Below are 14,149 nucleotides of genomic sequence, written 5' to 3'. Positions count from 1 at the left end.
GACACGCTCCTACCTCCAGAACCGGCACCGCTCCCGGTTTTGGAGTTTTATTTCCTCTTCTGAGAAGAGGTGAAAGGTGGAGAGAGATGCGGCAGCAGCAGCAACGTGCAGGACAAAAGTATCTGAAATAGAGCGTCTGCAGCAAGGCCCCTCATTGCAATATTTTATGCAAATCCTACTTCAAAAGGACCAAAGCAAAACCTCCTTAAGTTTTCCCTTAACTGGCTTATGAGAGTTTGACCCCAAAAAAAAATTACTATATGACCTTAGAGAAAAAAAAGTCTTTATTATTAACCAGTTTTTTTGCACTGGATTATGTGCCTATTGGCCCAGACCGCTAAATAACATCTACACAATGTTTCTTTCATGTTTCAAGAATTGAAAATAACTGTACAAGGTTAAAGTACAAAAGTACACAAGACAGTGGACACGAAATATCCATGTATGAGTTCATCCCATCTGCTGCTTGGTTTGAAAAGTAGAACTTTAACTAAAAAATACTGTCCTCCTCTAGTTCTGTCAAGTTTAATGGAAGTGGGTATAACCTGATTACAACACTAACACCAGTATCACTAATCTGATATTTACAAAAAAAATTGTATTTTTCAATAAATTAAAGTCAATGCAACACCCATGCAAGCTAGAATGCTAGCTTTTTGGTGAACAAGGACCCAACATGTGAACAAGAACCTTCCACAGTCCCAAACTTCAAAACAGCCTTTTTTTGTTTTGTTTTGTTTTTTCCATTTTTCAAACTGCATCCATTCCTCGCATGGAAGATGTGAACCCCAAGCCCATTCCTCTCTGCGTGTGAGTCTGTGATCTTGCCATTTCATACTGTGCATCCAGATTTCTGAACACCTCCTCCTGCTGCTTCAGTGTTTTGTAACTCTCCTCATCCACAGAACTGCAGCCAGCTTCATCCTCACTCTGGAAACACAACACAAAAATCAGCTCTGGCCAAGTGAGGGTCACAAATTCTTACAAGAATAAGAATTCAAGTATTTGGGTTTATTGCTGTAACGTTCTAGATATGATTTCCTCTGTTAAGAAACACACAGGCCTTCTCCCACTTGCTTTTTGAATTAAATTCAGATTTAGATGCTGCTTCTGAAGTTACTAAATACTTAAAAGCTTTTAACTACACCAGGTTAACTTAAAATCTTTACTGGCCAAGGTACACTAAAATAAAAAGTGGAAACATTATCCTGCAATTAATAAACTTAATTACATATCCAGAATTCTTTACCTTAATGCCCATCAGTTTTCTGAATTTGACATTTTGGTCCTTGTTTCCAAAATTTAGTTTTTCCCATATTTCTGCAGACTGTGATTTATCCTGTTCAGATCAAAAAAAAAAAAAAATCAAAAAACATGTGTCAACTTTTTATGTAAGATTCCATTAACAGCACAAGACAGCAGCAAGCAAAGGAGCAGTGCTAAAGACAAACCCCTTCTGTACCACAACTAGAAATACAAGGTTTCCAAGTCTGCCATTTCTCCTGCAGCATCCTCACAGGAGCTCTTTGTGAGGAAGTCTACCTAACCATGGTGTTCAAAACACAAGTATTTTCCTTCCTTATAAACTTCCAAAGGCTGGAACTCAGGCTTGAAATAAATTATGGAAAAGTGAATTTGTTTTTTTGCAATTAATCAATATACAGCACAATTCAGGAAGAACTGCCCTAGAGAGCATTCAGGGTTCTCCTGCCCTCCCTTTTGTCCCCCACCATTGCCATGGGAACTGGCTTGTTTTTCACATCTTGTGGAACAGTCTGTAAAGGTAAGAGAGCTTGTTGCATAACTGCTGCAAGATGGAAACCAGCCTAACAAACAGTTCTATATCACAGCAACAGAAGATAAAAATACAAATATTAAAGTGGTCAATTTTTCCACAGTATCAGCAGGCAAAATGTCTACTGAAATCCAGCAATTTTCTGAAAAAGCAACTGTGAGAGATGCCTTCCTTGCTTCAGTAATTGCAAAAGCAAATTTGACAGAGCACAAAAGTTTGAAGGCTTATTTGTGTTTATGGTTTTTGTTAGCATTAATTACATTACTCTGCTCCTGAAAAGTTACCAGCAAGGTCAGCAGACTTGTCTTTGAAATTTGTAGTTGGAGAGGACATAACCACCACATGAGAAATCTCTACAGTGTCAGAAAGGTTATACATTCCATACCTTAGCCATCCCTCCCAGTTAAGAGGGACCATCTGGATTTGATGTTTAGTTACATGTAGATAAACTCACAAAAGTAACACTAAGATCCAACTGTACCTCTGAAGCTTTATGACATTTGGAGTTTCCTTCAGTCTTGTGTCACAACTATTTACCACTGAAGGACTAATTATCCTAATCCTTTCCTAAATCACAGAATATTCTGAGTTGGAAGGGTCATCAAAGCCCAACTCCTCATTTTACTGAAGTTTTTACTTCAGGCTGATAGCAAAACTTGCTATGAGACATGAAAGCTGGAAATAACATTCATCAGCATCCTTAAACTGAGTGCAGATATTCCCAAATGAGCTCACAAAGGTAAAAAAAGCCAACATTACCCCTTCCTTTTTCCCTTGCCAAAGCATCTTCCTCTTCTTCTCTTGCTCAGCAAATTTCATGGGGTTCACTGCTGCTGGGTTGTAATAGCTGGGCACAGCTATGCCAGTCTCTGCCAGTGCCTTGGCCTGGAGTGCTGCCATCTGAGCTGCCATGGCAATCTGAGGGGTCACTTGTGTCCCTGATGCCAGCAGAGCGGCGACGTTGATGACAGAGCCTCCTGTGGCTGCAGCAGCTGAGGAACAAAGGGAACTTGCTAGAGAGAACTTGGAATTTGGGAAACAATCCAACCACCAACCTGCCCCAGAACCCAACAAAAAAGCCAAACCCCTCAAACACTTCCCTTCAATAGAAGTTGGAAGTGCACAGATAACAAATGTGTGATAAAATTAATGTGATTCTCAACTAAGGAACACATCTCCAGTAACTTCAGTAAACCAGAAATGCACCTTGTGGCTCTGAACACCTCTGAGAAAGCAGCAGCCCAATGGCCATCATGAAATCATTTAACAGCCCAACATACAACATTTTACTTGTACATTATCAAGTAATAAGAAATCTCAATCATTTTTGTTAGGATTTTGGTTTTTTTATAACATTTCCTAGTTCTTCTTGAGTTTCTTAATAAAGACAACCTGCCCAATTATTGGATAAGACTGCAACACTCTACTTTAACACAAGTTAATCTATCTTCCACTCACACTATTGCTCAGGAATTAATCTGATACACATTAACTACCTGCAGCCATTTCTTGTTGCTTCTGTTTTTCAACCATTTCCTTCTCTCTCTGTTCTTGCAATTTCTTTGCTCTTTCCAGCCTAGAGGTACACAAAAATAAAAATATTTAGACATGCAAAATCAACATCAGGAGTTAATTCACATCACACCTGATTAAATCCAGCACCATTTCTGACCTTCTGGCTAAGGCTTCCTGAGCATCCATAGCTGTGTTCCGTCCCCGGAAAGGCGGCGGGCTCGGGCTGCGGCTGTGGCTCCTGCTGAACCTTCGCGGCTTTTCAATTCTTTTCTTTCTCTCTCTGCAACCAAATTTTAACAGTTGTTAAAACAATGAAGGTACACGTGCAGCTTAATATTTCATAAAGTATTTGATCACAGCATGGAAAATTTGCTTTATGATTTATTTGGAGTTCTCAAGAAAAGCTGTCAAGAGTTTATACTACAACGGTTGCTTTGTGAGAACACAGAGCTAAAACTGAAGATTTCCAGCTGTAGCAGAATGTGCAATTCTGGGTATTCATTTAGCCTCTCATACTCAGTGCTCAGAACAAATAGATCTGCTCTAGAGATCCTAAATTCTAAAAAAAATCATCTAATTTCTGGTAAAAATTGCAAGAGAACTTGAATTAATCAAGCTAGAAGAATGCTTTAAAACCATAAGAGATCTCAAAGCACTGTAATTATGTTAATAAGGAGTATTTTGAAGAGGCCCAATTTAAGAAGTGGAATAGTACTTCAGGAAATTACTATTACTCTCCCCTCTGTATACCCTTCCCTAAATGTGCTTTGAGGGAGTTTACTATGCTGAACATGTGATTTTTCTTGGTTTCTCTTGGAAACAGAACTCTGAAGCATGAATTACCTGGAGCCTGATCATCTGAAAAGAACCCAGCTAAAATGTATTTTAAGCAAAATACCAAAACATTCAGTTCAACTCTTATTTACTAACAAACATTCTCCCCACCTCCAGTCATTCTTAGGACATACAATCCCATCTAAAAAACAGCTACTCAAAAGACATAAAAAGTATTATGAGCAGCAGTTCTTTGTGTCAGGATCATAATTATCTACAGTACAAGAGAAGGGCTTATCCCAGTTTAAGCCTGTGACACTGGTGTTTCAAACAAAGAAGTTATAAGCACTGGAAGTGCTCAACAAAGATAAATTTACAGGAAATATCACTCACACTTCTCTCAGATTTGCCATAATCAGTAAGTTGAGATGCACAAAGATTTTTTTTTGTAATTTTTTAACTTAGATGTTTTTATCACCCATTTGGGGCAACAGCTAACTGAGGATAATGGCTAACTTCACAATAGCCACCTTCCATGGCATTCAGAAATTCTCCTTCTTCTGTTTGCACCCTGGGCACCATCTATGAACATCACAAAATGCAGACTGCAGTTACAAAAAGATCCTTGTTTACAAATCTGGTAGAATACAAAGGAGGCAAGACTTATCTTTTCAGAGAAGATGACAAGATGCAGATTCAGGCACTGGGAAGTGACAGATCTGCATTCCTGAGATAAGATGTAATGCATGTTTCAAAGATACCTTCATTTTTCCCCGTGCTGACTATTGTTGTTTGGTCTTGTCTTTGGTCTGTGATGCTTTATTGCACTGGTAAACATCAAGGAAATAAATATTTGAGCTTTTGTATTGAAGTATTTCAATTTGAAACAAGCAGCTGGTGTCACGTTTTCCACCTAGCATTTAATCAGAGCCACTGAAAACTGTCAGGAGGTTCTATGCACCCAAAAAACAAAAGATTGGTTTAAATGCCCATGAGGACAGATCATTTGAAAATCTGAGCTTAAGGTTATGCAAAGAACCATCAAGAGAAGGTGAAGCTCTGCTCTTTACAAATGCTTCTGTGACAGCCTGTTCACTGTTATAAAACAAAAATTGCATGTCAGGAATGAGGGAATTCCTTTCACAGGTGAGTTTTAACAGGGCAGATGTGCACATCACATTTATCTGGCTTGTGCTGAGTTTGCCTTGAGGATTGTCCCAAAAGTCACCTTCTTTTCTAGCCTTTGTCTGAGCCCTGAACTTGATGAAGTTCTCCAGCTGCAGATAACAAAAAACTTATGCCTCATTTACTTCCATTCTCTATGATTTGTGTAAAAGAAAAGGATTCCTGCAGTATGTCCACCAGCATCCCATAAGGTCTGTTTCCAGTTGGAGAAATTTCTAAGCTATGACTATCCTTTACTTTTTCTTCCCACATTTGATATTTCAGGTAATTTGAATTCCACTGTAGAAGCCAAAATCTATTCTGAAACATGAAGTTTTCATGGAGCCTTGACACACCATGTTCAAAGTGACTTTTAAACAGAGCACATTATCTACAGTAACAGGAAAAAATGAGGAGCTGAAGCCTTGCACAACATGCTGAATGTAGCTCAAATACCATTAAATTCAAGTAATGTGTACCAACTGCAGACCCAGCTCTACTCACCCCAGCTCAATGTTTAGTAGAAAGTGCCTGTCAAAAATATGACACAAACCATGTAATTCAACTACTTCTTCAGAAAGGTAAATCTTCTGAACAGTTTCACAAGAGATGTTGTAGCATTACATGAGTGTGATTGTTAAGACTCCAATGTTCCACTGCAATGCTGAGTAGTCATAACCAGTCGTAGAACAATTAAAAATATTCTGGTGAAAACACTATTGAGAGAACTGGAACAGTCCAACACTTTCTTGGAGCTCTGCAGGTACACTGATTTTCATTGAAACTATTTTCAACAAAACATCTGTAGCAGTGATTAAGTTGTATTGCAGCTCCACCACTCAGAAAATCTTACAGGCCATTAAGAATTCAAAGATGATACAGACTCCACACCAAAATACTGATTGCATTATCAGTACTGAAAAACATTAACTTCTACACAGTGATGAAAGTGGCCACTCCAGCACATCCCAGGTGAGTTATGGAATCTCAGCTCTGCCAAACAGACCCAGACCAAGCCAGTACAGTCTGGATCAAGTGCTTCTAGAATTTAAGGAAGAAATCAAAGCACTTGGGGAGAAAAATTAATGTGATAAATATTCTCAAACTGAACTTGACAAAGAGGAGCTGGTAATCACCAATCTCAGAACTAACCCATCTGAACCAAAATTTACCTTAACACCACACCATTGCCACTTCACAGAAAAATTATATTAACTTTGTGGAGCTTCTGATCTGTGTATCTGCTCTGACAGCTAGTGATTCCCAGTTAAGCTTTCCTTTTATCATATGTACACAAACTGAAGGGATAAATACAGCAGCATGCCAACCACACTACTATTGTATCAAACACAGGAAAGGGTCACCTGTGTCTTGCTCTTCAGTTCTTCCCATTTAAATACTATTGCTAACAAGAAGTCACACTATAAGAAGCCAAGAGCTTGAGATGCTTCAGCTGTCTAGGACAAATATAATGCCAAGCAAACCACCCAATCCTGAACCCACTTTCAGGACAGCTGAGAAAAAGCCAACACCATTTAACTGCACTGAACAGACATTAACTGGCAAACCCTTCCCATCAGCCCAGCACACACTGTCCAACCAAACACCACCACATACATACAGAAGGTAACACTTACCTGCTTCTGCTCCTAGTTCTGCTTTTACTTCTACTTCTATGTCTGTGTCTAGATCTTGATCTAGAGCGAGATCTGATGCGTCGCTTTCTCTCTCTGCTGCGCGATCGGGATTTTTTCCTATCACGACTTCTACTACGATGACGTCTGAAACACACGCCCCGAATTCTTACACGTGTTCTTGTGTTCAAATGCAGTTTGTACTTAGGGACTTACACGTGGGTTTGTCACCACAGGGCACAATGCATCAGGCAAGGTGGGGAGACTGCAAACTACACATGGAAATGCTCATGCCTAGAACAGGCTAAGGGATGAAATGGGAAAGGAAGCAAACCCCCCCCCCCCCCAGCCACAACTGGGCTGCACAGTGTCTGTAAATAACCATACTCATCAATACTGCTATTTTTAGATGTTCATTGAAGTTACATCTCAAAACAAATACAAAGCCTAATTAATCTGATGCAGCAGTTTCAAACCCAAAGGCACACAACTCTGCTCCTCTGAGACCTTTGGGAAGAGGTGCCAGAGTTGCAGCTTGTGAGTCACATCCTGTCATTAGCCAAAGCCTGTCCTTTGCTACCCTATTCCTTGTACATCCCTCAGCTACAAAGGCAGAAATCCTGCTGGCAGTAGCCTGCTTGTCCCAGGCAATTTTCCTACCCTCAGAACCTGCTGGGTGGGCTACCAGGCAAGGGGGATTGGCCAGCACCCCCTCTGAGGAAACTCATGACTTGGGAGGTAAAGAGCAATGTTACCATAAGGTGTATTTGCTTTCCTGTCACTGACAATACATTAAATACATTTAATACTCCATTTAATATTTTCTATACTAATTATAAATGTGAGACACATCCCTACATAAAGTCATAGTGCTATTTTGTAATTTTATTTCAAATCAATCTGCAAATGCACTACCCAGTGAAAACTGAAACATGCAATATAAGCTGATGCTTCACACTAAGTCAGGAATGGAACTCAGCTGTATTTCAGAACTCTACAGTAATTCCAAACATGTCTTTTGGAAATGCACTCCCACAATGATCACATGTAACAACTCACCTTTCCCGAGACCTGGATCTGGAATGACTCCTCCCTCTGGATGATTTCCTCTCTTTGCGTTTATGCCTCTCCTCACCATTCTCAGATGAATTTAGGCTGTCTCTTCCCTTGTCAGAAGAATGCTCTTTGTCATTGTGGTCTTCAGATTTGTGCTTCTTGGAGGACTTCTCTTTGGATTCATGTCTTCTTGCCTGTTTTAAGAAGAAGTTGGTTCTTTCAGGAAAATAGTGCAACAAAGAGAGTTAGTATGGGTATCAGAAGATAAAAATGCTAAGTTGTGATGCAACATTAGTAACCTTAGGAGTGTGACTCAATCATGAGCCACAGCTGCTTTACCTAATGCCACCAACTACCCAAAGCTGCAAAAGTACACTATAATTTTTCCCCCTTTTCCCTCCTCCCACTGTATATAAAGTATTTTTAAGGTATCCATCCAGGTATCTTTACAGTGTTTCTCTGTAAGACTCACAGCATTGTAATAAAAAAAACCTGTCATTTTCAGTTACTGTCTTCATTCCAAGCACTTAAGTACCTATCTTAAAGAACCTGACAATTTATGAATATGCATATATATAAACACAGTTGCAGTGACTATTTAACATTTGACTGAGTCTTCCATGTAGTAAGTTACTAAAATCCACATGTAGTTCCAGACAAACTATTTTGCTTACAGAACCAAAAAAAAAAAAAAAAAATCATCTATTCATTATTAGGTAATCATTTTCTAGAGCAAAACTCTCTTCAGTAACTTCCAACAGTTTCTAAAAAGCAAAGTGGTAATTTACATGGCTGACATCCCATTTTAATATTTCAAATGAACATGCATCACTCAGACTTCCCACAGTAGTTTTAAATTACAGATATGCTGCTCCACTATACCGCAATTCCTGCCTGCAAGTGCCTTTAAAAAAAAAAAAAAAAAAAAAAAAAAAGATTCCTTTTTATAGCTGCAATGCCAAAAATATTTAGCAAGGTCAGGCCTGATTTTTGCCAGTGCTTTCCTTAGAGACTAAGTCGTGACATCAACACCCTTTCTTAATATATCCAGTGTGTTTTGAAACCTTTCTAGCAGAAAAGCATAGCCCACTTAAGTCTTCTGCTTAAATAATGTTTTGCTCAAGTCACAAACTAAGCATGATTCGTTTCAGATAAACCCCAATTATTGAAAAGTTGTTTGGATTTCTTGCTATCTAAATCTGTTAACTACTCATAAAATCTTTTCTTCCATCACAACTCTCTCGAATCTGGAGAAGATGCTGTAATTGATTTCTACCCACTTGCCCAAGCCTAATTCTTCATTAATATGTGTCCATTTCTAAATATATTTATTATTGTCCTTCAAATAAGTAAGAATATCAGATAATGTTCCTGCTTTCACAGTATTTTATTCTTAGCTCCTTTAATAATCAGTTGCTATATCTGAGGTTACCTGTACACTAATTTTAACTAGATATTTATGTAAGCAGCTGTTCTCACATACATACTTAGAAGAATTGATATTCAGCATTTAGTCTACAGACAGAGCTTAATCCTGCAAATGAATGACAACAGTACATCTACAGTGGGAGATCATTTCTCATCTGTTCACTCTGCAAAACTCAAAAGCTGCTAAATAAATTGTGTAAGATTAGATCCAACAACCTGGCAAGCACTGGACATGATCTTAAACACTTTTTTCTAATAACTAAACAGAGTCTTAGATTTTTTTTTTATCACATCTTTCAGACACACACTTAGTAATAAAACCACCATTATATCCCATAACGGATTTAAGATAATTTTTAAGGGAAATATGAGTTTGAATGACTAATAGTTACCTTATCATGAAGTAGGCTTATAATTTTGCTATCTGAGTCTGCAGCGTCTTCAGTTCAGTCTCTTCGCGCATTAGCACGCTGAGTATGATTTATTATAGAAATGTTATCATGTGAGCTAAACAATAAATTATTCAATTTCACAAAAACTCGCCTAGATTTTTCTTTCCTCCTTTTTTTTTTTTTTTTTTTTAAACAGAGCTTCCATTGGAATGGGGGAAGGAGAAGTTCCTGACCCAGGTCTGAGGTTAAAAAGTGCCTTATCTATCCCAGCCTCTTGCCCCACATGGCTTAAGCTTCTTTATGATTATTTTGATGCTCCTGCTTTGCTTGTTTCAGCTCTTCTCTGGTGTGTGAGCCAGTTATTTTTAAGGCATTATTGATGCTGTCTCTTCTCACTCCCCTATATATTCACACACACACTTATTCATTTATTTTAAGAGACAGCCCTCTGAAATTTTGCTGCTACTGTCACATTTCCAGCTGACTCAGCTTGGTTGCCAAGCTATGGCAGCGTTTACAATTAAAGGATGCAATAAACAGAGCTCAGTCCGGTGGGGAATTATTTTTAATACACCTAAGTAGACAGGTATCTATTATTCAAAGTCCTGAACACTGTTCAGGAACAAAGCCACCCAAGGCTTTTGGATAATGGAAGCTCTGTAAAAAGTGATCAAGAACACCATTCTATTTCTCCACACGAACTCTCTCTTTTGGCTGTTTCCACAAAAATTAAAAAAAAAAAAAAAAAAAAAAGAAAAGAAAGAAATTAAGTTACTAGTTTCTGAAAGCATTTTCTACAAAACTATTACCTTGTCAACATGATGGCTGCAATCATGCTTCACTATGAAAGGCTCTCCATATCCATTTTAAGCTTAAAGTTTTCAATTTCTTGTACTTACCATAAAGTCATTTATAAAAGTTTACACATATGTGCATTACTACAAGATACTTTTTAAGAAGTACAATTACCTAAACACTACAAAGTGTTAATTACCTCTTTGCTTCTGCTGCGGCTTCTGTGTTTTCTTCCTTCAGTATCTGGAGAAGAAAACATTTACTGTCATTTACCAAGATATAGAAGAGATCATACTCTCTGGCTATAATCTTTCTAGCTTCTTTCAATTATTCCATCCCTTGAAGTCAAGATTCAAAAAGCAAACAGCTACTTACTGAGTAGCTATTGCAGAAAGCAAACTGTGGCTGCTAATCCCAGTGCTTTGCATTTATTTAAGCTCTAAAACTAACAGTGTTTAACATCATACTCCAATCATGTTCTTCTGCCACGTAACCTTATTCTGACTGTAACTATGCAGAAGTATCCCAGTCTATGCTTATCTAATCAAAAGGAAACAAAATGAGACAGTTTCCTGTTTGATGTGGTCTGACTCTGCCCCCCACTCCCCAATTCCTTCAACAACGACAAAACCTTTTCCCTCAACAACTTCAATAGTTAGGATACACCTCAAAAGTTAGTAGATCTATTTTCTCCCAATTCTAACAAGTTACTAGGGCTAAGTCAGTCTATTTTTCCCAAAATTGCTTCTCAGAGAATTCATCTCCACAAGGAATTTGCTTCCATCAGGAGCATACCTGACTTCCGTCTCCTCTCCCGTGACCGCGAGCGTGATCTGGAGTAATGATGCTTTGATGTTCTGGGAGAACTGGAGGCATCTGATTGTTCCTTTTTCTTCTCTCTTTCTGGAGAGGATTTTTCTGGGGCTACTCCATCTCGTTCTGTATCACTACCCTACACAAGGACAGAATTTTTAAGAAACAGAAGGTTAGGACTGAAAACCAAGAAAAAAAAGCAATTTATCTTTGTATGTCTTAATATGCTTTCTCTGCATGATATTAGATATATCTAATTTTTTTTTTTTTTTGTAAAGACACTGCTGTTTACCTCATACATAGGCAAAAGCTTTACAGACTTGTAGTAAACTGTGTAGCTGCATGCAGATTGAGTTTTCAAGATTTTAATAAAGAGAACTGATATAAACTTCACATTTTGCTCTCTCACTTTGTTAAACTGTACTTTACTTTTCCTATGTACTTTTAAGACTAAGACTACCACTACCACTAAACTCTGAGTTTTCTCCAAATTATGTTTGTAGCTCAATCACTTTTTAGCATTTCCAGGATTACTTAAGCTCAATGCTGTCCCAACAGATCTGAGTGACCTGATGAGTTTGGGCATTTTTGAGGCCCAGCACAAAATCCCCAGAGTGTTCTGAAGCATGGAATGAACTCTGAAGGAAATGCAGTGAGGTGTTACAGTTGGACAGGTCACTCTGGAATGAGGAAACACTCAACAGTACCTCTGCAAAAATATTTATTTGTATGAGAGCACACACAGGTCACCACACCTGTTTTCCAAGATCACATTTTCCTCAGGTAATGAAAACCAAGACCATCCTCTAGGAGGATTAAATCCAAAAATTGATCTTGTGGAATCAAGATATTTTGTGACTGAGCGTGTGAGAAGTAAATGAGCAGAACTGGTGAACAGTGCTGAAAGGAACAGAGTGGAAAAGCACACACTGAGGAGGAAATGTGCTCCCATTAATGATTTTACAGGTTCACTGCTCTTGCTCTGAACTCCTCAGTGCCAGTGACAATCAAACCTTCTGGAAAACCTCACTAAGGAAACATTTGGCCCAGAATTGCTGTTCAGAAGATAATTTAATGTAGCAGAGGACTTTGACTTGCAGTTTTCCACCAGCTGCAACTGGCAGAACAGTTTCCAAATTGAACAAAACATGGGAAAACCTCTGAAATGCTCATGCATATCCACTGCTCTGAAAACAAAGCAGTTACTTTTTCTTAAGCCACAACAGATATTACAAATTGTAATTAATATATTGTGTGCAAATAGCAGACTTTCTTCATTACATACTACAGGTAAATATTTCGATTTATATTTAAGCTACTACTGTTTATACTTTGAAGTTACTTGAGAATACCAGCTATGAATGTTAATTAGCTGAAATTTAAAACACACTATCCAAGTGAAACTGAACCCACTGCCACATTTTCCAAGGCTCCCAATCTCATTATTTACACAGTGCTGCTCATTAGTGCCCTTGTGCTCTGCACCTGAGGGAAATCTCAGCACTAGGAAAAAGAAGAGCAATTAAAAACCTGACAAAATTCACTGAGATTATTCTGTTCTCAGACTGGCTACAGGCTCAGTGTTACCTTGAATAAGATGTTCACCTACACTTCAGGGGAACCTCTAAATATAGCAGTAGTATCTTTAATCTAAGTGCAAAATCAAAGTACATAATTACAGGTTTTTTTACAGAAAAAGATATCTTACTCTGGTATCAAAGTTACATAACCAAGGAAAAAATAAATTAATAATTCATCTTCTCCAGAAGTTTACACTCCCCCTGTTCTGTTTCACCACTAGTCAAACTTTCAAGACAAGAACTTTAATTACCAGATCAGACATTGCAAAAGGCTTAAAGCCAACTTTGAAAAGTTTTATCACTTAAGCCTTGTTTGTTAGCTCATTTTTTTTTGCTTCTGGGGCTTTTTTACACTCAAAACTATTTAACAACTTTTGAAAAAATTAACCACATCAGGTTAACTGTCTGATAAGTCTTACTGATTCTTCAACCCAGTTAGGGGTGAAATAGCTTTATACATTACCAGATCACACAATTATTTTAGGGAAAATAAAGCCACACTTAGACCCTACTTGAACATGAAGGGCGGTGATAACTACAGCAGAGGCATTTCCCATCGATATTAACCACAAAAAGCAAAATGTGAGAGAACTAATTGAACGCAAAAGAGCCTGTGACCAAACACAAAGAAAAAGGGCGAAGAAAAGGAGAGAAACTAAAATTTAACGTGGAACAGACACCAAGTCGCTCCCCTCACAGGGAAGCTTCGCCCCACAGTCGCCATGAGAAACGCCAGTATGGGCACAGCGCTTCTCCCCAAAGCCACGGAACCTCCCGGGCTCACTCCCAGGGAATCTTGTCCTCTCTCCAAGCCGCGAGGAAAGAACCAGAAACTTCTGGAGACGAGGATGGAAGCGGCGGGCGCAGCGCGGCCGCCCCTCCCCGAGCCCATCATGGCGCCGCAGCCCAAGGCGCGGCGGGCGCCATTTTGTGTCTCCGCGCACACGGTTCCCGAGCCGGCCCTGCCGGGCTCTGCCCCCCACAGCCCCTTCCCCGCCACCCCCGCCCCAAATCCCCGGCAGCGACCGCCGCTCACCGCCATGACCGAGCGCCCGGGCCGCCGGCCCTCAGCAACGTCCTCGCAGCGCTCGACCTCCCTCGGCTGCGCGGCCACAGCGATCGCGCGCGGCCCCGCCCGCCCTCACTGCGGGTGCCCGGATGTGGCGCTGGGGGGAGCGCGGGGGAGCGCGGTGCCTTGTGGGC

General features: G+C 39.4%; 1 protein-coding gene across 2 annotated transcripts; it reads right to left on the bottom strand.

Annotated features, from left to right (window-relative positions):
- Positions 1-266: 266 nt before the first annotated feature.
- Positions 267-14,110, bottom strand: RSRC2 (arginine and serine rich coiled-coil 2). 2 transcript variants are annotated; one of them, XM_079322085.1, is made up of 11 exons: positions 13,983-14,089; positions 11,349-11,505; positions 10,753-10,796; positions 9,759-9,836; positions 7,942-8,154; positions 6,886-7,029; positions 3,468-3,590; positions 3,292-3,371; positions 2,555-2,787; positions 1,250-1,339; positions 267-930 (listed from the first exon to the last, which is right to left on the bottom strand). In XM_079322085.1, the coding sequence occupies exons 4-11, from the start codon at positions 9,764-9,766 to the stop codon at positions 751-753; spliced, it is 1,071 nt and encodes a 356-aa protein (XP_079178211.1). In that variant the 5' UTR covers positions 9,767-9,836; positions 10,753-10,796; positions 11,349-11,505; positions 13,983-14,089; the 3' UTR covers positions 267-750. The 2 variants fall into 2 exon arrangements, with proteins under 2 accessions (XP_079178211.1, XP_079178210.1); XM_079322084.1 differs by lacking the exon at positions 9,759-9,836 and having other exon boundaries at positions 7,942-8,132; positions 13,983-14,110.
- Between the last annotated feature and the right edge of the window lie 39 nt (positions 14,111-14,149).

This window comes from Erithacus rubecula (genome assembly GCF_903797595.1).
Source record: "Erithacus rubecula genome assembly, chromosome: 19".
NCBI classification, from domain to species: Eukaryota; Metazoa; Chordata; class Aves; order Passeriformes; family Muscicapidae; genus Erithacus; species Erithacus rubecula.
Note: the sequence above shows the minus strand (reverse complement) of the source record. Positions and strands in the feature narration are given on the sequence as shown.

Coding starts and splice junctions, on each gene's coding strand:
- RSRC2 (XM_079322084.1), bottom strand. Junction 8,133..10,752: donor GCCGCAGCAGAAGCAAAGAG/GTAATTAACACT, acceptor TTCTTAAAACAG/GCAAGAAGACATGAATCCAA. Junction 931..1,249: donor GAAAACTGATGGGCATTAAG/GTAAAGAATTCT, acceptor TTGTGTTTCCAG/AGTGAGGATGAAGCTGGCTG.